The sequence below is a fragment of the Rana temporaria genome, chromosome 1 (genome assembly GCF_905171775.1).
Source record: "Rana temporaria chromosome 1, aRanTem1.1, whole genome shotgun sequence".
In the NCBI taxonomy this organism is placed as follows: domain Eukaryota; kingdom Metazoa; phylum Chordata; class Amphibia; order Anura; family Ranidae; genus Rana; species Rana temporaria.
The window spans coordinates 211,908,546-211,934,364 of NC_053489.1; the positions used below are offsets into that span (position 1 = coordinate 211,908,546).

Genomic DNA, 25,819 nt, shown 5'->3' on the forward strand with positions numbered 1-25,819 from the left:
TGTCTGCTCCCGGCAGGGGGCAGGGGAAGCCGCCCCATTCAGGAGAAGACAGTGATCATTGCTAGCCGTTATAGTAGCCCCTACGGATAAATGCATCTGAATTTGGCAGGGTGGTTGTACCCAAGTCAAATTGGTACATTCAGCCTGCCCACACATGGTTTGAATCTCGACCGGTTCAGCGGGATGCATTTCGCCTCCCCCACCAGAGCTTAGGCAGGCCATAGAAGGTTCAAGGAAGTGACCAAAATCTCTCCAACAGAGGTACATACAGAGGAAAGAATTGCTGCTACTCCTGGCCAGCCCAGGTAAATAAACGATAAGAATCAGCCTACATGGCTCCACCACACCACACCCTGATGCATTTCGTCCCGCCCACCAGGGCTTAAGCAGCCCATAGATGGTGAAAATTTCTTTCCTCCAGCCATGGGTTGCAGGAAAGAAATTAACATGACTTCCCCATCAAGACAGACAGTGCTGACAGGGGAATCCCTCCTGCCAAGCAATGGTCTGATCCCAGCAGGGGGGCGGGGGAAGCCGTCCCCGTCAGGGGAAGACAGTGAATACAGGCATACCCCGCTTTAAGTACACTCACTTTACATACACTCGCGAGTAAGGACATACCCGCAAGTGTATGTAAAGTGCCTTACAAGTACTGTACAGACATTTTGCAGCCGCAGTAGAAGGAGATGAAGCTCTGAGAGCATAGCACGCCCTGTTCAAGTGTGCCCCTGACACCCCCACTACAGCCCCTGAGACATCAACTACAGCTCCTAACACCCCCACTACAGCCCATGACCCCCCACTATACCCTGGAAGTGAAAAAAGGTATAGTTTCACTTTAAGTACATTTTCGTTTTACATACATGCTCTGGTCCCATTGTGTACTTAAAAGTGGGGTATGCCTGTATTGTTGTAGCTATAACAGCTGCTAGCGACAATCACAACTGAATGTGGCAGAACCAGCCAAGTTTCGAACTCTGTGGCCGGCCTTAGTCTAAGCAGAGTGTGTGGTGGAGACATGTAGACTGAGGCTGCTTCTTATCATTTGCTCACCTGGGCTGGTCATGGATAGTGGCGATTCTTTCCTCTTTACATTTACTAGCCCTCTGGATAGATTAGGATACGCCTGCACCCCATGCTCTGGGGCACATGGATATGCTTTCACCTGTATTTTGAGCGGCGCCAAAAGCAATATAACAGGGCATAGGGGTATGTACAGAATTTAAACATTTAAACAAGTATAGTGGTAGAGAGTAATAATTTCAGTAGTAGTAGTAATAGAATTGTTCTGCTGTCACTGCCACTAAAATAGGAAATCTACCCAACAGGTGCACAGACAATAAGAACGTGATAGTTGTTCTAACCCTTTTCCATTCCGACATTTGGCAGTTAATGTTTGAAACATGTTTTAGCCATTGATGTGAATCTGTGGTTGTTTTATATTGCCCATGTTGTGCTTTTTTAAGATCATTTTTACCCGCACAGTATTTGTTTTGAATTCTTTTTTAATGAAGATATTTTTGAATACAAGTCAATCTATATGACATAGTCTATAATATGAAACTTATTCACTGAGACATATGATCATACAAAATAGCTACATTTATTGGTTGACAAAAATATGAATATTTACATGAAATTAAAATACCAATTGCGTTACATGAACGACTTGAAAATCAATAAAAATACCCCAAAAATGGGCATGCAGTACGCTTGACATTTGTGCCATGATAAATTCTCAATGTGGTTTCAATAACTTTGTGTAAATGACAATGAAACAGAATGTCTATTTCACACGCTCAACCGTTACTATACTGCAGGTAAGTAAGTGGTTAACAATGTGAAATACATTGGACGTTTGTTTTGTCAATAACATTGGAACTATGTAAAAAGGAAAATATAATGAAAAATGTACTCTTTAGAGAAAAATCTACCAGTTATTGATTAATGAGAAGATATGTAATAATGCAAGATATTCAATACTTCAATATTTTAGAGAACAACATCAATACTTCAATATTTTAGAGAACAACAAAAGATTCAAGATGAGATCAAAAATTACATAATTACCCATTCCAAAATGGCTATTTCCTACTTGCAAGTGACCAGAGTTAAATGACTGCAGTGGCTTTCTATGGATCTTCATGGGATAAGAATATGTCCTCATGCATGGTGCTAGTGTGCCCCTCCCCGTCGGAGTCAGTCCTGAGTCATCCCTCCATGGATCCTTTTTCTTGAGTGATCTTCAGTCCTTGATCCTTCTCATCTAGTTTTCCTCCATTTATGTACCCCTCCGGACAATAAGATTATAAAGTTATACTAAGTTCTGCCCAACCGGTATGTGTCCTTATCTCATAGGTTTGTTGCACATCTGGGAGTTACTGTGAAGAAGTGTCTGGTTTCTATTGGCTGACCCTTAATGATTAACTGTTCTCTGGACTTTGAGATCCTCAAGTAATATTACTTTCAACCACCAGGTGTCTCACCTTTTGAGTTATATATATACGTATATATATATACGTATATTGAACATTCTGGTAACTTTATATTACATAAAATACAATTAGTATACTTTTGATTCCTACATAACATGCTTCTATATTCCTGTATAAATGTATATCTTTGAAAAAAAATTTTTCTAAACATGCACAGATTATATCTCTCAATCTACACAAAATTATATATATTATTATATTACACATAATTATTAATGTGGATACATGAATCATTTTGATATGGGTTCGATGAATATGTGTTACTCTAAGTACAGGTTAATTCATATCCTTTTATAATCACAATTTGATGTCTTTCATAATGTTGGTTAGCTTCTATAAAATACTTCTATTTAACCACTTAAGGACCTTGGCTGTTTTTCAGATTTGGTGTTTACAAGATTAAAATATTTTTTTGTGTGCTAGAAAATTACTTAAAACCCCCAAACAATATATATATATATATATATATATATATATATATATATATATATATATATATATATATATATATATATATTCTAACACCCTAGAGAATTAAATGGTGGTCATTGCAATACTTTTTGTTACACTGTATTTGCACAGCGGTCTTACAAGCGCACATTTTTTTTATTAAAAAATAAGACAACAGTAAAGTTAGCCCAATTTTTTTTATATTGTGAAAGATACTGTTACGCCAAGTAAAATGATACCCAACATGTAATGCTTCAACATTGCTCCTGCTCGTGGAATGGCGTCAAACATTTAACCTTAAAAATCTCCATATGCGACGTTTAAAAAATTCTATAGGTTGCATCTTTTGAGTTACAGAGGAGGTCTAGGGCTAGAATTATTGCTCTCGCTCTCACTTGTGTGGTTTGAACACCGTTTTCATATGCGGGCGCTACTCACGTATGTGTTTACTTCTGCGCGCGGGCTCGTCGGGACGGGGCGATTTAAAAAAAAATGTTGTTTTCTTATTTATTTTTATTTACTTTATTAATTTTTACCCAAAAAAAAATTGGTCACTTTTATTCCTATTACAAGGAATGTAAACATCTCTTGTAATAGAAAAAAGCATGACAGGTCCTCTTAAATATGAGATCTGGGGTCACAAAGACCTCAGATCCCATATTTAGACTTAAATGCAAAAAAAAAAAAAAAAATGTTGTCATTTGAAAAAATGACAACTAGAAAATATTGCTTTAAGAAGCATGGGCGGAAGTGACGTTTTGACGTCACTTCCACCCTGCTATGCTATGGGGACGGGTGGGGGCCATCTTGCCCTCACTCGTATCCCAGCCGAGGAGAGGAAAGGACCCGATCGCCTCCGCCGCTGCGGACGGCTCCGGTAAGCGGCAGAGGGCGCGGGAGAGCGGCGAGAGGGGGGGCCCCTCTCCCGCCGCCGATAACAGTAATCTCGTGGCGAATCCACCGCGGAGACCACCGTTATCGTTTACAGGACCGCTCAAACAAAAGATGGATATCTCGGTTGTGGCAGCAGCTGCTGCAGTTACAGAGATATCCATCTTTAAAGTACCGACGTATATGTACATGAGCGGGTCCTTAAGTGGTTAAACTCATATTCATATATATATTTATATATTTCTTTCTTCTAACAAAGTCTCTAAATCAACAGATGCTATAGTCATATTTTTCCCTCTGACCTAAGATGTCATTGATAATCTAAACATTATTTTTCATTTATTCCGTATCAACATATATTCTTACTTTTAATATCATGTGTATTTATAATGCAAGTCATATTTATACATGACTTGGTTTGTGAAGATCGGACTTTAGACTGCCTCTTAACCCCCCTGGCGGTGTTCCCGGGTCTGACTCGGGGTGAGATTTTTGACTACGATCGGTAACCCCGAATCAGACTCGGGCTCGCCTCGCTGCAGCCACAGGCTTGGTTTACTTACCTTGTCCCTGGATCCAGCAATGCCACCGCGATGTGTGAGCGAGCGGGACCTCGCTCAATTCACACAGTGCCTCTGTGTGCCGCCGATCTCCGTTCCCTGTGATGTTACGACACACGGGAGCGGAGAACGGCTCCAAATTCAAAAAGGTAAACAAACACCTTACATACAGTATACTGTAATCTTATAGATTACAGTACTGTATGTACAAAATACACACCCCCCCTTATCCCTAGTGGTCTGCCCAGTGTCCTACATGTACTTTTATATAATAAAAACTGTTCTTTCTGCCTGCAAACTGTAGATTGTCCAAAAGTGTCCCTTTATGTCAAAAATGGTTTTAGAGCAGCTAAAAAACAGCGATAATAAATTATAATCACTTGCAGAATTGTTCGATAGCGATTTGTGTGGAAATTCGTCATAAAAAAATGTAAGTAAGTTATTCCTAAGGCCTAGTACACACGAGAGGATTGATCCTCTGGCGGATTTTGATCTCATGGTTGTACTAACCATGAGATCAAAATCCCAGCGGAATTCCCTCCGCGGTGACGTGTCGCGCCGTCGCCGCGATGATGACGCGGCGACGTGCGCGACGCTGTAATATAAGGAATTCCACGCATGCGTCGAATCATTACGACGCATGCGAGGGATGTAATCGGACTGATTGATCCGCTGTGTCTGTACAGACCAGCGGATCAATCCGCTGGACTGGATTCCAGCGGATAGATTTCTTAGCATGCTAAGAAATTTTGATCCGCTGGAAATTCATCCCCGGGGAAAAAAATCCGCGGATAAATATCCGCTGGGTTGTACACACCAGGGGATCTATCCGCTGAAACCGGTCCGCGGATAAATTTCAGCGGATCGATCCTCTCGTGTGTACGGGGCCTTAGAATTACAGGCCTACAGTATAAAACGCCAAATTTCCTTGCAAATAATGGTACCGCTTTCAGCACCTTTTTTCTGAAATAATCATACATAATAGACCAGCTGTGTAAACAAATTATTCTTAGGCCGGGTACACACGGACAAACATGTATGGTGAAAGCGGTCCGTCGGACCGTTTTCACCATACATGTCTGCCAGAGGGCTTCAGTACGATGGTTGTACACACCATCGTACAGAAGTCCGCGCGTAAACAATACGCGGGGCGTGTCCGCGGTGTCGCCGCGTCGATGACGCGGTGTCGCCGCGACAATGACGCGGCGACGTGCGCGGCCCGCCTTTAAAATGCTTCCACGCATGCGTCGAAGTCATTCGACGCATGCGAGGGACGGCGGGCGCCTGGACATGTACGGTAGGTCTGTACTGACGACCGTACATGTCCGAGCGGGCTGAATTCCAGCGGACTGTTTTAAAACAAGTCCAGGAATATTTGTCTGCTGGGAAAAGGCCCGGCGGGCAAATGTTTGCTGGAATTCGGCCCGCTCGCGCCCACACACGACCAAACATGTCTGCTGAAACTGGCCTGCGGGCCAGTTTCAGCAGACATGTTTGCTCGTGAGTATGGGGCCTTAGGGACTCTTCTTGGTCAACATCATCCATTGTTTTTAGGACAGCTAGAGTCAACATCAGTGTCTACTAAAAAATACCCCACAATGGGCATATCTCTTCACTTGAAACCAGTTCAAACTTCTTGTTTGGTGAGAAAGCTACTATAATTGTTCTAAACTTTCAACCCAAGCTTGTAAACGTTATAGATAGCTAATCCAATTGTTAAAGCGGATGTGCCACTAAAAAAATATATTAAAAGCCAGCAGCTACAAATACTGCAGCTGCTGACTTTTAATATAAGGACACTTACCTGTCCTGGAGTCCAGCGGTGATCGCAGCAGATGACGAGCCGATCGCTCGTCACCCTGCTGCTCCCCCCTCCATCCACGGTGAGGGAACCAGGAAGTGAAGTGCTCCGGCTTCACTGCCCGGTTCCCTACGGCGCATGCGCGAGTCACGCTGCGCCCGCCGATTGGCTCCCGCTGTGTGCTGGGAGCCGAGTGTTCCCAGCATACAACGGGGGACGGACGGAAGGTAAGGAAAAAACCCGTCCTTTGCCCGTATCGTAGGGCCGGAAGTGGGTGCAGATACCTGTCTGTAGACAGGTATCTGCACCCCCCTCCCCCCTGAAAGGTGTCAAATGTGACACCGGAGGGGGGGAGGGTGCCGATCAGCGGGACTCCACTTTAGAGTGGAGATCCGCTTTAATGTCTTGGACACTAAGAAAACATATGTTAAGGTGTTTTTTTTTTTTTTTTTTCTGTAAGATTTTTATTTGCAATGGTTCACTTCAATTTTGAGGCCTACTGGATTTTTTTTATATTTCTGCCAGTAAATATTAAATGTATTATTATTATTTGCATCATAACCCACGACAATGTGTTTTACAGGAAGAAGTGTCAGCTGGTCAATTCAATACTGCCCATTGCCAGTGCTCTGCTTGTAGGCCTTAGCCAAGTAACTGGTTACTTTGAAATGGTTTTGGTTGGTCGTTTCCTTTGTGGCTTTTGTTCAGGTCTGTATAAAACACGTCACATGCTGTAACGGAGTAAAGATATAATAACCAAATGTTCTGATTAAATAGAGTTCTTAATTCTTAAGTCTCCAACCCTCCAGTACTACGCCCAGCCCTGTTAATTCAGCAGAGGGCCGGGAGGCAAAAAAGATCTCGGAACTTCTGGGCATCCCGCTATGCAGTAATTAAAATAACGTTTCTGCCTCTTTTATATCAATCTGTCCCAACAGGCTGAGGCTATAATTTAATAGGAACTGCATTGGGGTAGATTGCTGCACCTGCATTTGAAAGTCATTAAATGGTCCACTTTCTGCTTCTTGCCCCCACCTAAACATTGGGTTGTATTTTTTTAAATTGCTGCAGACTTGGCTCTTTTGGTGCCCTCTAAAGAGTGTATGTATACAGCCCTGTCTGGTTGTATTGTAACAGTTCTGGTGGGCAACTGGGGAACACTGCATCTCAGACACCATATTTACCACCCCCTGGCTGCTCATCTAAAAAAAAGCCTGAAGTGCCCAGAACCTTTGAAATTATTACACATTTGTTTCACCCTCTGATGAGCGATCCACAGCAAAGTGCTTTTCAGAAGGTCTTTGACAGGCGGTGAAGAAGCGTTATATTGCTTCCTCCCCACTGGATTTAACCCATAAAAACCTGCACTACCGTGCTGTAACTGCGTGTACTGTAAGACATTTTGGGAGGCTTTGTTAAGTGGAATGGGTGGCATTTGGCCACCAAGGTATAATGAGTGAGTAACTTGTATAGCGCTACAAATGCGAAATAAATCACCTCAAGGCGCTTTTTGCAGCCAGTGTCGGCCTGTGTCTTTAGAAGAGGTAGGTCTTAAGTTTTTTCCTGAAGGCCAGGTGGTTTTCTTCCATGTGGATGTCCGTGGGTAGAGCGTTCCATAGCCGTGGTCCTTGGCCTGCAAAACTTCGTTCTCCTTTTGATTTGAATCGGGTCTTCGGGATGTGGAGGAGGTTTTGGTTAGTTGACCGAAGGGCGTGACTAGGGGTGTAGTGTTTTATTTTCTCGCATAGGTATTGCGGAGCCTTTCCATATATGCATTTGTGAGTGAGGCAAAGGGTCTTGAATGTAACCGATACTTCACGGCTAGCCAATGGAGGGTCCTCAGGGACGGGGTGATTAATTCCCCGTTACCAGTCTGGCTGCTGTGTTCTGGTCGACTTGTAGACATGAAATTTGGTATTTAGGAAGTCTGAGGTAGAGGGCGTTTGCGTAGTCGAGTCGGGAATTGATGATTGTTCCAACTACTACTGCTGTGTTCCCTTCCTGGATGAAGGGGATGAGTCTACACAGCAGGCGGAGAAGGTAGTGAGATCCGCTGACTACTGGTCCTATTTGTGTGTCGATCGTCCTGTCTAAGTCAAAGATGATTCCGAGGCTTTTGACTTTGGTCCTTGGGGTAATGGTTTGTCTAAGGATGGTGGGTGGTGTGCTTGTTGTCTGAGGCCCCGTACACACGGTCGGACAAAACCGATGAGAATGGACCGAGGTTCAGTTTCATCGGTCCAAAACGACCGTGTGTATAGCCCATCGGTCTGTTTTGCTTCGGTCCAAAATTTTAAAACATGCTTCAAAACCGAACCGATGGACCGCTTCCCGATCAGTCCAAACCGATGGTTAGTAAGCATTGGTTCAGAACCTGCGCATGCTCAGAATCAAGTCGACGCATGCTTGGAAGCATTGAACTTAGTTTTTTTCAGCACGTCGTGTGTTTTATGTTGCCGCGTTCTGACCCGATCGGTTTTTGAACTGATGGTGTGTACACACATCAGACCATCAGGCCACTTCAGCGGTGAACCGATGAAAACGGTCCGTCGGACCATTCTCATTGGTTTGGACCGACCGTGTGTACAAGGCCTTCGAGTTTTTCTTTCGGTTTGCATGGAGAATTAGAAGTTTGGATCCATTAAGTTTGAGGGAGGGAGAGAGGGAGGGAGGAATGAATGACCCCTGCACTCTATTTTTTACCCACTTCTGAACTACATATATTACCAACTTATGACCCATGCATAAGTTGGTTATGACCCTTTGTACATTACATACTCCTGACACATGCATTTTGTACATTATATACACCCGATACATTACCTGTATGTAACATACTCTGGGCACCTGCACTCTGTATGTCATAACATTTTGACCCCTGTTCTGTGTATTTTTTATTTTGTAAGTTTTATTATAAACCCCTCTCACTTTTAACACAATTTTTCCACACCCAAATTTCTCTACTATGCACACTGGCTGCAGGTTAGGTGGAGGCATGGTCAGGCTCAGGCCCTGGCCCTGGCCCTGTCAGGTAGGCTGTTTGGGGCCCCATGATTTCTAACGGCAGCCCTGGTCAGACCAATAAAAGGTGATTTCTGAGGTTACCTTTACAGGTTACCTAAAAATAGCTTTAAAACATAGGAGAAGGTCAAAGGTATTTAAAGTCTATCTCCGGACAGTAATAACATTTTTAAAATTGTCCACTCCCACAGTTTTTCTAGGGGATGATTTAAAGTGGAGGTTCACCCGCAAAAAAAAATTTAAGATTAGATTCATGCTCATTTTGTCTAGGGGAATCGGCTAGTTTTTTTAAAAACGAAGCAGTACTTACCGTTTTAGAGAGCGATCTTCTCCGCCGCTTCCGGGTATGGTCTTCGGGTCTGGGCGTTCCTTCTTGATTGACAGGCTTCCGACAGGCTTCCGACGGTCGCATCTATCGCGTCACGAGTAGCCGAAAGAAGCCGAACATCGGTGCGGCTCTATACAGGGCCTGCGCAACGACGTTCGGCTACGTTCGGAAAATTGTGACGCGATAGATGCGACCGTCGGAAGCCTGTTGGAAGCCTGTCAATCAAGAAGGAACGCCCAGACCCGAAGACCATACCCGGAAGCGGCGGAGAAGATCGCTCTCTAAAACGGTAAGTACTGCTTCGTTTTTAAAAAAAAATAGCCGATTCCGCTAGACAAAATGAGCATGAATCTAATCTTAAAAAAAAATTTGCGGGTGAACTACCGCTTTAACAAAGTCCCAAACAGTGGTCCGCTGGTCCTGAAATGTTAATATTGTGAAAATATTGCAACGCTGCGTATCTATAGGTCTTATATAAACAAATAATTATACATTCCATAAAACAATTTATGAAAAATAAAATAACTGTTCATATGTAGGTTTCCAAAGCTGTCACTCTTGTGTATTTAAATGGATCCAATATTCAAAGCACACCACCACCTGCTAAAATGCCTGCTCACCTCAAGGATGAGTATAAAACTCATAGGCCCGGATTCAGATAGAGATACGACGGCGTATCTCCTGTGGGACGTTGAGAGGACGGAGTTCCAGCGCGGCCGTCCGTTTTTTGGACATCTCGCCTTCACCCATATAGGATCTATCCAGTGCAAACTTCTGCAGTTTACTACTGGGCTGGATGCCCTTGCAGCGCCATCTAGTGGCTTTTTTTGAGAAGAAATTCACACCAACAATTCCAGTCTTTAACTGATAGAAACTAATTAAGATTGTGGCTGTCCTTGCCTTTCATATAATGGGGGAACATGTGATGGACACTTCTTTTCTTCCACGCGTATGCCCTTTTTTGAGCCGTTTTTTGTCCGTCTAGGCTGCGATATATCCTCTACAAGAATACCAAAATACCCCAAACTAGTTACAACATTGCTCTATGGTGTATGGTGATTGTGTCTGAGGCCATTAGTATCAGACTCCACCCAAGTGGTGGGTCTGTTTGACCACGTGTGCACTTGGACGCATTTTGGCAACTTTTTTCCTCTCTTCAAACTAATTGAGCACCGTCTATCGAAGCTCCCGAAGAAGCGACGAAGTCGCGAAACATGTCCAGCTGAATCTTTTTTAATACCCAAGAACTCATCCAATATCATCCTTTGAAACTATAACGCCACCCAGCGCTTTCAGTGTATCAATTACATCCAGCCCTGTGGCTATCAAGCGGTCTGTTCAGAGAGTGATAGGATTTGGGTTCTGTTATGATTATTTGTTTTTTCCTTTTGTATCAAGTGCAATTGCTATGTATTTTGTATTTTTGTATTTTTCTGATTAAAATATTAATAATTTTATCGGGTTGTGCCTATAAAGTCCAATTTCTCCCAGTTCAAGACATCATGTCTTTTTCTACAAATCCGTATCTCCTGATACGCCGTCGTATCTATGCGCCTGATTCATAGAATCAGGTTCCGCATAGATCTCCCTAAGATCCGACAGGTGTCAGTGACTTACACCGTCGGATCTTAGGCTGCAATTCCAGGCCGGCCGCTAGGTGGCGTTTCGTTTTTTTTATGCGACGAATATGCAAATGAGGATTTCCGCCGATTCAGAAACGAACGACCGCCCGGCGCATTTTTTTTACGTCGTTTGCATTCGGCTTTTTCCAGAGTATAGTTACCCCTGCTATATGCGGCGTATCCTTTGTTAAGTATGGCCGTCGTTTCCCAGGTTGAATTTTGAATTTTTTATGTCGTTTGCGTAAGTCGTTCGCGAATACGGATGGACGTAATTTACGTTCACGTCGAAACCGATGACGTCCTAGCGACGTCATTTGGAGCAATGCACGCTGGGAAATTTAGCGGACGGCGCATGCACAGTTCGTTCGGCGGGGGGACGCACCTGATTTAAATGTTACACACCCCCTAGACGCTGAATTTGAATTCCGCCGGGGGATTTACGATCCGCCGGCGCATCTTTAGAGGCAAGTGCTTTTTGAATAAAGCACTTGCCTCAAAAACTTGCGCCGGCGGATCGTAAATGAGATAGGTTACGCGGATCTAAAAATCTAGCCCATAGTGTCCACCATGATCAATCCACTTTACCAATGGTAATAATTCCTCAATGCGTGTCGGTCACTCATTGGCCTTCATCAGTAGAACTGATCTTCCACTTTTGTAGTATTTGAAAATAATATAACATAAGATGAACCTGTCCTGTGTCTTCTGAGAATGTCTTAAAGGGTCACTAAAGGAAAACATTTTTTTGCTGAAATGACTGTTTACAGGGTATAGAGGCATAAAAGTTAACTGAATCCTTTTAAAAATGATTAAAAATAGATTAAATTCAATCATATAATGTGCCTCTAGTTTCACTTTCGTTTTTAAACTGGTTTCATGTTTCTGTGAAGTAAAGAGACCCACAGAACAAAAACAAACAAATCCAGGGCAGTGTTTTGTTTTTAAAATGAATCTGAGGAGTTTTAGACACACAGCTTGGACCACAGTGAAAAGCTGCCATGAGATTTTTCATAAGGAGCCAGACAAGCAGGAAGTGTGGAGATCAGAGCAGAATTACAGCAACTTCAAAGCAAAAACGAACAATAAGGACATGAAACCAGTACTGCAGTAAGGTAAAGGAAGCTATTTAGCTAAAAAAAAATTCCTTTAGTGATCCTTTAAATTAACTTTAGAATTTCTTACATAGCAATAATGTCTGCTAAAATTTCACTTGCAGTCTCTTGTATGTCCCACTTAGGTCTGGGAATTAATATTCATGCTCAGTACGCGGGAGAGACTGCCCCCCGGAAACTGCGTGGTTTCATCAATGCCTCTGGGCCCATGTTCGTAACTTTGGGAAAATTGTGTGGCCAGATTGTTGGAATCAGGTAATGCTTTATTATAGTGACTGGTATAGTTAAAGTGATTGTAAAGTCTTGTTTTTTTTTCTCTATTAAAATAACAAACATATTATACTTACCTGCTCTGTGTAATGGTTTTGCATATGGCAGCTCATATCATCCATAGCATCCGTTTCTCGGGTCCCTCTTCTGTGCTCCTGGCCTCTCCCTCCTGTTGATTGCCCCACACAGCAAGCAGCTTGCTATGGTGGTACCCAAGCCCAGCTGCAGCCCTGTGTATTCATTCAGACATGGAGCTGCGGTTCGGCCCCAGTCTTTCTCTCCCGATTGGCTCACTGAGTTTGATTGACAGCAGCAGGAGACCATGGTGTCGCTGCTGTGCCTCAACCAATTAGGGGGGAGAGTCTCGGACGGACGAGGTACTAGTGGACATTGCTGGTTAGAGATGGGGCTCAGGTAAGTATTAGGGGGGCTGGGAATGCTGCACACAGAAGGATTTTTATCTTAATGCATAGAATGCATTAAGATAAAAAAACTGCTTTTCAACCACTTTAAGTTTATCTAATAATGTAGCTAAAACATACATTGTAAAAAAATCAGGAATGTGAAGTTTTGAGACAAGTGCCTTAATTCAATATATTATATGCATTTTTCTGTAGTCAAATACCGTATATGTAAAAAATCCCTTAGTACCTTAGCAGATACACAACATCATATTCTCGTTTAAAAGTATTGAAATCAATCACTCATATCATTGCCACATCCATAATATTTGAGGATAATAAGAAAAGTAGAGCATTGAATAATAGGACTTTAAAGGCAATTTGGACCACATGAAATATATAAAAAGTATAAACTTTGGCCCAGATTCTTGTCCACTGGGTGTATCTCTGCGGCAGCGTAACGTATCCGATTTACGTTACGCCGCCGCAAGTTTTTCAGGCAAGTGCTTTATTCACAAAGCACTTGCCTGTAAAGTTGCGGCGGCGTAGCGTAAATCACCCGGCAGAATTCAAATTCGGCGGGTAGGGGTGGCGTGTAACATTTAAATGAAGCGCGTCCCTGCGCCGAACGAACTGCGCATGCGCCGTCCGTAAAATATCCCAGTGTGCATTGCTCCAAATGACGTCGCAAGGACGTCATTGGTTTTTACGTGAACGTAAATGACGTCCAGCCCCATTCACGGACGACTTACGCAAACGACGTAACTTTTTAAAATTTCGACGCAGGAATGACAGACATACTTAACATTGGCTGCACCTCATATAGCAGGGGCAACTTTACGCCGGGAAAAGCCTAACGTAAACGTCATAAATTTACTGCGTCGACCGCGCGTACCATCCGGGAATTCGCGTATCTAGCTAATTTGCATACTCAACGCGGAAATCGACGGAAGCGCCACCTAGCTGGCAAAAAAATTATTCCAGTTTAGATCCGACGGCGTAAGAGACTTACGTCTGTCGGATCTAATGGATATCTATGCGTAACTGATTCCAAGAATCAGTCGCATAGATACGACGGGCCAGATTAGGACTTACGGCGGCGTACATGGCGCTGCGCCGTCGTAAGTCCTTTGAGAATCTGGGCCTTTATTTGTACAATACAATAAAAGCAAAAACATGAAGCTATTAACATGTGTTTACATACGTGTAAAATATAGGCTACATAGGCAAAACACTATAGAAGTGAATCGTTACACCATATCAGATGAGTGAGCCCCTGTGTTTCAATGCGTTTCGCTGGATCACTTCATCAGGACACACGTAGGGGTAGTTTGAGGAAAACAGGTCTTCCATACATCTTCTCATCACATATGTAAAGTATAAGCTATAAAACTGCCAACCGAAAGCGATGTCCCGCAAGAATATGGACACCGCCGCCCATTCTGGGACAAACCATCACCCCTAGCACCAAAGTCAAAAGTCTCGGAGTCATTTTTGACACCCACATGACAATGGATGCACAAATAGGGTCAGTAGTCAGCGGATCGCACCATCTGCTGCGCCTAGTACGCAGACTCATTCCCTTTATCCCGAAAGAAGACATAGCAGTCGTGGTGGGAACAATTATCAACTCCAGACTTGACTATGCAAATGCCCTTTATCTCGGACTCCCAAAGTACCCAAATCACTCGTCTGCAAGTCGTTCAAAATACAGCCGCTCGACTTGTGACTGGGAAAAAAACATGGGAATCAATCTCACCTTCACTGAGATCCCTTTAATGGTGGCCAGTAAAAGACAGAATCACTTTCAAGGCACTCTGTCTGATGCATAAGTGTGTCCAAGGAAATGCCCCCCAATATCAATGTGAAAAACTAAAAGCTCACAACCCCAATCGCATTCTGCGATCCACCAATCGAAATCTACTCCAGATACCCAAAGCCAGATACAAGTCCAAAGGAGAACAAAGATTTGCAGTCCAAGGACCTAGACTATGGAACGCTCTACCAACCAGCATCCGCTCGGAGGTGAATTACCTGGCCTTCAGAAAAAGAATCAAAACCCATCTTTTCTGAGGGCAAAAGTTCAGTTAGGGAAAGGATACTAAGCGCCCAGAGGTGATTCAGTTCGCAGGCGTTGCGCTATATAAGTTTCTCACTCACTCACTCAAAACTCATAGGCAGTATAATCAGCTGGGTTTGTATTCACCTTGTCTGGGTCAAAACACACACACATAGAAAAGTATCTCCCTGGGTGGGCACCGGGGCAAAACTACAATCCAGAGGTTCTGGTCCCCACGTATATTAATGTAAGCAAGAGGCTAGAGTAATAGAAACATGTGACTATAATTAATACACAGAAGGGGATATATTTAAATAACTAAGGTACAATAGGATACAATAAAAAAAGAAAAAAAAAACATACTCAGCATTTCAACCCCAGCACCCATTGGCAGAGGGGAGGTTACCAGTCCCTTTAGGCGAGTTCCCTCATTAGGCTTTTACCTGGTTGCATAAGGAGGTTGGCCTTTGTGCTTCCCCCTTCTCCTTCCATCATTTCAAACTTCCCCTACGTGTGTCCTGATGAAGCGAACCAGCGAAACGCGTTGACCCACAGGGGCTCCTTTATCTGATATGGTGTAACAATTCACTTCTATCGTTTTTTGCCTATGTAGCCTATATTTTACACATATGTAAACACATGTTTTTAGCTTCATGTTTTTGCTCTTGGCAAATCATTTTTATTGTATCATGCAAATAAAGTTGATACTTTTTATATATTTCACGTGGTCCAAATTGCCTTTAAAGTCTGATTCCCTTTTCTTCACATTCCCCTTTAACTTACATGTGCATGCTACACCTTATTTTATATTGATTTTTAAATAAGGTGTAACACGCACATGTAAGTTAAAGGGGAATGTGAAGAAAAGGGAGAGCATTGAAGAATCGGACTTCAAAGGCAATTTGGACCACGTGAAATATATAAAAAGTATCAACTTTATTTGTATGATACAACAAAAATTATTTGCCAAGAGCAAAAACATGAAGCTAAAAACATGTGTTTACATATGTGTAAAATATAGGCTACATAGGCAAAAAACTATAGAAGTGAATTGTTACACCATATCAGATGAAAGAGCCCCTGTGGGTCAAAGCGTTTCGCTGGTTCGCTTCATCAGGACACACGTAGGGGAAGTTTGAAATGATGGAAGGAGAAGGGGGAAGCACAAAGGCCAACCTCCTTATGCAACCAGGTAAAAGCCTAACGAGGGAACTCGCCTAAAAGGACTGGTAACCTCCCTTCTGCCAAGGGGTGCTGGGGTTGAAATGCTGAGTATGTTTTTTTTCCCTTTTTTTTATTGTATCCTATTGTACCTTAGTTGTTTAAATATATCCCCTTCTATGTATTAATTATAGTCACATTAAATAAAAGTTTCTGCATTGCCAGTATCAAAAAAAGGTTCCAGATAAAATTGTTGTGCTGGTTACAGAATATGTGAAAAAATATTCAGCGTCAAATAATTAATTAGTATAGATAAATAAAATACATTTTAAAGCTGCTCCTCAGTGACAAAATGTTATTTGCAATATGTGAAAGTGTATATAGAGGGCGCTCAACTATAGGATGATATCTCACAACTACCCCCTATGGTTGTACAAATTATATATAATTGAAAACATCAACAATATTAGATTGTATATAGACAAAAATAGATGACAACAGTGCATCAACACAAATACAGTGCTTAATTAGTGTCTCTTCTTAACCACTTAACCCCCAGACCATATTGCTGGTCAAAGACCAGAGCACTTTTTGCGATTCGGCACTGCGTCGCTTTAACTGACAATTGCGCGGTCGTGCGACGTGGCTCCCAAACAAAATTGGCGTCCTTTTTTCCCCACAAATAGAGCTTTCATTTGGTGGTATTTGATCACCTCTGCGGTTTTTAGTTTTTGCGCTATAAACAAAAATAGAGCTACATTTTGAAAAAAATGTATATTTTTAACTTTTTGCTATAATAAATATCCCCCAAAAATATATAAAAAAAACGTTTTTTTTCCTCAGTTTAGGCTGATACGTATTCTTCTACATATTTTTCGTTAAAAAAAAAAACGCAATAAGCGTTTATTGATTGGTTTGCGCAAAAGTTAGAGCGTTTATAAAAATAGGGGGTATTTTTATGGCATTTTTATTAATATTTTTTTTTACTAGTAATGGGAGGCGATCAGCGATTTTTTTTCGGTACTGCGACATTATGGCGGACACTTCGGACACTTTTGACACATTTTTGGGACCATTTGCATTTTTATAGCGATCAGTGCTATAAAAATTCATTGATTACTATAAAAATGCCACTGGCAGTGAAGGGGTTAACACTAGGGGGCGAGGAAGGGGTTAAGTATGTTCCCTGGGTGTGTTCTAACTGTATGGGGGGGTTGCCTCACTAGGGGAAATGACTGATCTTCCGTTCATACATTGTATGAACAGAAGATCAGCATTTCTCTCCCTTAAAGGATGTGTTTACACACACAGCTCCCGGTCCCCGCTCTGTAACGAGCGATCGCGTGTGCCCGGCGGCGCCCCTAGTGGCCTGCGCGAGCCGACGTATAGCTACGGGCTCTTTTGCAGGGGAGCCGATCTGCCCCCGTAAAATGACGGCGGCTGGTCAGCAAGTAGATAAATAGTCCCAATTGTGCATTACAGTGAATCTGATATTGTAATCTTCTTATCAACTGCATTCTTGCTTAGGTGATATCTTTCCGCCACCAAACATTAAAATCCTCTTTCACCAAAAAAGTGCTCAAACATTTGGATGCGCTTACCAGAAATACCTGACTTCTTTAATGAAAAAGAGAGTCAGATAAGGCTTTAGCAGGATTGTGCCTGCACACATGCTGACAGGAAAATTGCTTTTGTGAACCTCGTTCTCAGCGTCCCAAGTAGGATATATAAGAGACCGGAGAAAAGCCAATAGCGTAATACTGTTTTATTTTTAAAAGCATAAGAAAAAAGGAGCCAAGTGGCCTCTTACTTTGAAAAGACTGGGGCTGCAGGTATGTCACCGCTCGTAGCGATTTCACTTTGTTCGGCTATGTCTGCACCCACCTCCGTGGTAGACGTACAGGTCGCCGGGTGCTGCTAGCTCCTCAACGTCGGAGAGGACGTCAGGTTAAAACGTGACCAGGTACCGCCGCCTACTGGTTACAGCAGTCAGTTGGAATAGGAAACACAGTCATTTTTCTTTCCTTCAGCTTTAAAAAACTGCCTGTTTATGCCTCAAAATTATTTATTATGAGGTTTTAAAAAAAGAAGCTGAATAAAACCAATACATATATAAGAGGTTGTGGAGAGACCACATAAGAAAGACTGGAAGGTGAAAATATCATAAATGGTAGTCTACCCAGTTGCATTACCTATTGTGTTATTTATTTTTCAATGTAAATCTTTACGAATACAAAACGTTAAAATAAACCTGTACTGTGTACCATCTTCCAGAGTGTGGGCTAAGTAATACGCTCCCTCCATATACTTGTGCTCAGTGTCTGAGCAACTTATAGCCAGGCCTGCTGCAAGGGTCTATCTTTACAAATACAGATGTTCTGAAAAGTAGCATTTGTATGTAATTTTTATGTATAGTACACTTCTGTTAATAATACATTTTAAATCCACATTTTACTATATTTCATGCAGAGAGATATTTGGGACAGAATTCCTGTGGCCTCAGGTTCTGCTGTTGAGTGGCATTATATCCTTTGTTCAGCTGGTTACCCTGCCCTTCTTTCCAGAATCCCCAATCTACCTACTATTTGAGAAGGATGACAAGGAAGCCTGTCAGAAAGGTAATAACATCCAGCTTTAGGTACTAGTTCAATGGTAGAACTATAGGAAAACAAGCACAAAGTGTGTCTATGTTACAGCAAAACACAATAAAATCGCGCCATAATTTTACCGTGTAATGCAGCCAGCAGTCAAAACGTTATTTTCCTGAATGCGGGAGGTTGAGGGAGATCGAACCTCCCTTAACCGCAGCAGCTTCTAAACTCTTGTAAAAAAACTATGGCCCATATTCACAGAGAGCAGGCGCACATTACAACGACGTAGAGTAACCAATGTACGCTACACCAACGCAGCGCAGAGAGGCAAGCAATGCATTCAGCAAGCTATTGCTCCCAACGCTGCGTCAGCGTGGCGTAGGTTTCGAGGGCGCAGGCCGGCGTAGTGGCAAGTGGGCGTGACCCCATGCAAATGAGGCGTGACCCCATGCAAATGATGGGCCGAGCGCCAGACAGATTCATATCACGAACTGCGCATGCGCCGTGACATGGACGCATCCCCCTGCGCCTGCTCACAACCACGTCGGAAAAACTGCCTAAACTACAGAGGATCACTGCGTACGGCGTGAACGTAACCTACGCCCAGCCAGACACACGTCCAACGTCCAATACGCCGGCTTGTGTTCCCTGGTGCAGACCTTTACATGTCTACTGCTGGGTTGCACCTCCTTTATGGGGTACAACTTACGCGCACCTCGCGTAGCCTGCGTCGGGCGCACGCAGGTTCGTGAATCGCCGTATTTCCCTCATTTGCATATTTGAATGGCTAATCAATGGGAGCGGCACCATGCTCCCAGCCTAAATGTATGCCCACCCTACGCCGGCGTAAGCAAGATACGTCGGCGGGGTGTAGCCTGGTTTTAGGCGCATACAGTGAGGAAAATTAGTATTTGAACACCCTGCTATTTTGCAAGTTCTCCCACTTGGAAATCATGGAGGGGTCTGAAATTGTCATCGTAGGTGCATGTCCACTGTGAGAGACATAATCAAAAAAAAAATCCAGAAATCACAATTTATGATTTTTTAACTATTTATTTCTATGATACAGCTGCAAATAAGTATTTGAACACCTGTCTATCAGCTAGAATTCTGACCCTCAAAGACCTGTTAGTCTGCCTTTAAAATGTCCACCTCCACTCCATTTATTATCCTAAATTAGATGCACCTGTTTGAGGTCATTAGCTGCATAAAGACACCCATACAATCAGTAAGAATCCAACTACTAACATGGCCAAGACCAAAGAGCTGTCCAAAGACACTAGAGACAAAATTGTACACCTCCACAAGGCTGGAAAGGGCTACGGGGAAATTGCCAAGCAGCTTGGTGAAAAAAGGTCCACTGTTGGAGCAATCATTAGAAAATGGAAGAAGCTGAACATGACTGTCAATCTCCCTCGGACTGGGGCTCCATGCAAAATCTCACCTCGTGGGGTCTCAATGATCCTAAGAAAGGTGAGAAATCAGCCCAGGACTACACGGGAGGAGCTGGTCAATGACCTGAAAAGAGCTGGGACCACCGTTTCCAAGGTTACTGTTGGTAATACACTAAGACGTCATGGTTTGAAATCATGCATGGCACGGAAGGTTCCCCTGCTTAAACCAGCACATGTCAAGGCCCGTCTTAAGTTTGCCAATGACCATTTGGATGATCCAGAGGAGTCATGGGAGAAAGTCATGTGGTCAGATGAGACCAAAATATAACTTTTTGGTCATAATTCCACTAACCGTGTTTGGAGGAAGAAGAATGATGAGTACCATCCCAAGAACACCATCCCTACTTTGAAGATGGGTCGAGGCTGGGTCTTCCAACATGACAATGACCCGAAGCACACAGCCAGGATAACCAACGAGTGGCTCTGTAAGAAGCATATCAAGGTTCTGGCATGGACTAGCCAGTCTCCAGACCTAAACCCAATAGAGAATCTTTGGAGGGAGCTCAAACTCCGTGTTTCTCAGCGACAGCCCAGAAACCTGACTGATCTAGAGAAGATCTGTGTGGAGGAGTGGGCCAAAATCCCTCCTTCAGTGTGTGCAAACCTGGTGAAAAACTACAAGAAACGTTTGACCTCGTAATTGCAAACAAAGGCTACTGTACCAAATATTAACATTGATTTTCTCAGGTGTTCAAATACTTATTTGCAGCTGTATCATACAAATAAATAGTTAAAAAAATCATACATTGTGATTTCTGGATTTTTTTTTTTGATTATGTCTCTCACAGTGGACATGCACCTACGATAACAATTTCAGACCCCTCCATGATTTCCAAGTGGGAGAACTTGCAAAATAGCAGGGTGTTCAAATACTTATTTTCATCACTGTATCTGTTTGTGGGTGTGGCGCACAGATACGACGGCGCACATTTGCACTTACGTCGGCGTAACTTGTTATATGTCGGCGTAAGTGCATTGTGAATCTGGGCCTATGTGTACATGGACAAATAGGCTTTTATGGAGTTGAGTTCAGGAGCTTTGGCAAAAAACACCATCAGCTCCTAAACTCAAGTTTAGAAGCTGTAGTGTGCATGAGCCTTTAGGGTTACTGTATAGGAAAGGATAAGCATATAGCATTGGTCTTCTGCTGCTCTGCATCCTCTATGCTTTGCAAGGGAATTTATCATTAGCCTAGCCTAGTGAGTGAGGTGAATCCCTGCTGACTTCCATCATACATCCAAATTATTTTTTTCCTTTCCCATGACTGAGTATTCTTTGCAAAATGTATTTTCATCACGTTTACTAAGCAAATGGATTAATTTCTTGCAAATTATAAATTCTCTTGCAAAGTGGACAGCCTATATGACTTGCTACATCAACTCCAATATGTTCCTCTTCCCTTTTACATCAATTGTGTAGTGATAGGGAACAGGTAGGGGAAGGTCATAGCATTGCTTACCACATTCAGTTCCCAAATAGGTCAGCTTGAAGGAAATACTTTTACATAAGATACCGTTAATTAATTAATTCAAAGGCCTTGTTACCAGTGGTAACCACTGAATATTGTATTGGTTGGACTGATACACATCTGAAACATTCTGTACTTTTAGAGAGTCTTACCTATTGGAATTTCTGGCTTTTTTGCCCCTCATATGGCTCTTCTCGGACCTCTCCAATTAGCACCACTGGTCATTTGGAGGTAGCAAATTCCCATTTTGTTTTATTAGACTAATTTATTCGGTATATTAGCGTTTAATCTGTTTAGTCCCCAACATACTGTATGTCTTATTTTTTTCTTGTTTAATTAGCACTTAAACAGCTGTGGGGAGACAGAGATCATCAAGCAGCCATTGAAGAAATGTTAAAGGAAAAAACTACCAAAGGGAAAGGTGGAAGGATGGGTGTCCTGGAGCTGTTACGTGACCCATCTCATCGCTGGCAACTGTGTGCTATGATTGGCATGATTCTTAGCTTGCAACTTAGTGGAGCCAGTGCAGTTGAGTATTGATATGATACCTTGGGATTACAATTTCAGTAGAAGAAATATATTTTAACTAATACATTGGAAATCCTACCAAAACTTTTTTAAAGTTTTGGATAGAGTGGAGAACAATCTCCCAGCAATATCTGTACCATTTACAGTAAAACCTTGGTTTGAGAGTAACTTGGTTTGAGAGCATTTTGCAAGACAAGCAAAATGTTTTAATCAATTTTGCCTTGATATACAAGTGATGTCTTGATATAAGAGTAGCGTCATGTCACAACTGAGTATAAAAAAGAAGAGAGGAGCCTCTAAGTGTAGCAATATGGTTACATTTAATGAAGGTACAACATTTAGCAACTTATTGCTACACTTATCTTTTATACCCTGTGTAGCGCTACCCCGAAGGAGCCGCTATTTGATTTGGGATCGGCCTATTAAGTTACCCTGGCGTTGTCCAGGGGTGTAATTGTAGAGACAAACAGTGAGCGAAGGTCCAGACAGTGAATAAAGGTTTTTCTCCAATGCCTTATTTTCCAGGCCAACACGGTCAACATCAACATCAATTGGGAAGGGCAAAGTTGATGAATAGAGAGAGAGGAAGAACCTTGCAGTATCAGGCCTGGATATTAAATGGAGCAGTCAGTAATGCTCTGCATAGTACCGATTTGTAACTCGTCGCCACTCCAACTGAGTGGGCAAAGTGCCCCCGGACAGACCCTTTTTTACAGGCCTGACAGCCGAGATGTCACTTAGGATTTCTGGGAGGAACAGGCCTCTCTCACAAACCCGGCTCAGGCCTCTGCCACAGGCCAATTACAATAACTGAGCCAGATAGATAGATGGAGCGAATCCTCCCAGTAGATTTCTGCGTTGGTCACCAGATGACAGCAAACATACCTGTCAGTAATCTGGTCACCGGATCCCCAATTGGTTTGTTCAGGCTCTGTTGGACGACCTGCCTCCGGGTCCCCCTCAAACCGACTCCCCAATCGAACGGCACCCAGCCTGGGATCCTTTCAATAGAATCGGGAACCCAGACAAAATTGACTGGGGTCCCCCTGTACCTCTGGATGAGATTCCAAGTGGTCTGCAACTATGGCCAGGTGGGCCGCGCCGGCGGGGTCCATAGATGCGCGCACCCTGAAGGTGGATGCCGCACCTGGAACGGGGACCCGCAAAGATTTTAGAACACATGACACCTGCCACAGATATACTCCTCTCCAGCACGCCCTGCGAGGGAAAAACTCCTCTTATTGGCTGCTGGAGAAACTTACTCTGCCAGAACCCCTCTGGCGCCAACTGCTGGCCAGGGATGACATTGCATCCCTGGACCACAGATTGACCCAGTGGACAGAGATTCTAACTTTTCCCAGCTCTACCAAAAAAGCTGCAAAAATTCTGCTCACTTCCTGTTCTTGACCTCATATGAAGTGAGGGTATATCTATTTAAAGGAGAACACAGACATCAATGAAAACCTGACTTGGAGTTTAAACCTCCCAATGCTACCCAAACCTAAAATGAAATGTTTTCGCTAAAGTTTTGTTTTATTGCAGCCTCGTCTAAAGCCAAATCTTTATTTTCGGTTTAGATTGTCGGTTATTTTTATTTCATTTATCATCAATAAGGGAGATATACTTTCACTTTCTCTTTACAAAGTGAATGGAATTCCCTCTTAGGCCTCGTACTCACGACCAAACATGTCTGCTGAAACTGGTCCGCGGACCAGTTTCAGCGGACATGTTCGTTCGTGTGTAGGCAGTAACGTACAGAATTCCAGCAAACAATCGTCGGCCAGACCGTTTTCCAACGAACAACTGTTTCCTGGTCTTGCTTTAAAACAGTCTGCTGGAATCGTGTCCGTCAGACATGTTCGGTCGTCTGTACACAAAAGCAGCGTACAAAAACCCCGCGCATGCTCAGTCCAAATGAGGAGACGGGAGCGCTCGTTCAGGTAAAACTCGCGTTTCTTTGGGATATGGCACATTCGTCATTAGAAACCTTTTATTCTAGCAAGAGAACAATGTCTTAAAAAGGCGCACTAAACCACATTTTAAAGCCTCGTTTGATTAATTCTTCTCTTGCTAGAATAACCCCGTTCTCTTGCTGATGCAATTTCAATAGAGTTGTCCCATACTGAAATGTCACATTTCTTGCTTGTGATGTAATCCTTTAATAATGTTTTCTATGCCAGACGTGTGTTTTGGTTGGTGGTCCTCCATAATTTAGAGTATTCATTTTTGTAAAGGAATGTGCATTTTTTTAATTTCTTTTTTTGTTTCTAGTTATGTCACCATTTAAACTATTTTTTTTTTACATGTATTTTTAATTTTTTTTTTTTTTTTTTGGTGTTTCATTAGAGAATATTAAACCATGTTGGCACACCAAATGTCCCCCCCCCCCCCCCAAGGAGTGTGTCCTTTGTAAATTACCCATTGTATATTTATTAAAGGTTTGCTGCCTAATAATCCCCACAGTATATCAAACAATAGACATGTTTTCAAATGAAAGCAAAAGGCCTTTTATTCTGGCAAATGTCATCACAAAAAATAAAAAGAACGGCAGCACTAGAATAGATAGCAAACTATATGCAAACTTGCATTTCCAACATGGTGAAGGATAAACTTCCAAGCCTCAGGAGCCAAACACAAAAATATTAAGCAGCAGCACACAAACAAAGGAACCCAAACTGTGGTAGTACAAACAAGATGTCCTTTATGTGGAAGGAAATGGAAGGCAGAAAATCAACGTTTCCTCCTCTTTCCAGCCTTCCCTCCAGGCAGCCTTCCAGCGGATCGAACACGGGGTCTTGCAGGTGGGGTTGATGTGGCAGCAGGAGGATGGTGTTCCGCAAGCCGGGCCGGGTCACATAGCCCAGTGTCTGGGGTCAGCAGGCCCCTCTGCATCCACCAAAGTACCTGGTTCATCAGGGCCTTTGCCAGTCTTCTCTGGTCCTCCTCCCCTTCATTTAAATCATGGGCCAATGAGGCACTGAAGGCCTCTGTGGGGTTGAGGGGGGCCCTCATGATGGCGCTTGCCTCCTGGATCATGCGGAGGCTTGCCTCCTCCACAGGCCTCAACTGCCTCCTTCGGCCTGATGGCCTCACCTGGGGGGGAGAAGACTGGCTGGTGGTGGTTCTCCTGGCCGGGTGGACCTGCTGCAGGCCACTGGGCCCAGCCTCCTCCTGGCTGCCACTGACCCCGGCCTCCTCCTGGCTGCCACTGACCCCGGCCTCCTCCTGGCTGCCACTGACCCCGGCCTCCTCCTGGCTGCCACTGACCCCGGCCTCCTCCTGGCTGACAGACACCTGAGGATCTGCCACCTCCTGGCTGATCTCTTCTTCCTGTGTGTAAAAAAAAGGAATTTTTTTACAATTTCGCTAAATAAAACCACACTCATTTTCATGTTTTTCGTTCAGTATTTTCTGTTCATTATTACTTGAATACACTCTACTTCTGACCCCTGCAGTTGTCATCCCTGACACCTATTTGTCTGTACACCTTTTTGTTTGTTTTTTTCCAGCTTGGTTTTTTTTTTTCAATATCTAATCATTAATCCACCAAGAATTATTTAGGCCATAAATATAGAGGAAACTACTATACCTCCTCATCGAAGGGTGG

General features: G+C 43.1%; 1 protein-coding gene across 1 annotated transcript in view; it reads left to right on the plus strand.

Moving 5' to 3' along the window:
* Positions 1-25,819, plus strand: part of LOC120942505 — a 189,993-nt gene that overhangs the window by 145,732 nt on the left and 18,442 nt on the right. The window contains exons 17-20 of the mRNA XM_040355531.1: positions 6,781-6,905; positions 12,406-12,535; positions 18,641-18,789; positions 22,025-22,212. Of these exons, the coding sequence (XP_040211465.1) occupies positions 6,781-6,905; positions 12,406-12,535; positions 18,641-18,789; positions 22,025-22,212 (592 nt within the window). The remainder of the gene's footprint in view (positions 1-6,780; positions 6,906-12,405; positions 12,536-18,640; positions 18,790-22,024; positions 22,213-25,819) is intronic.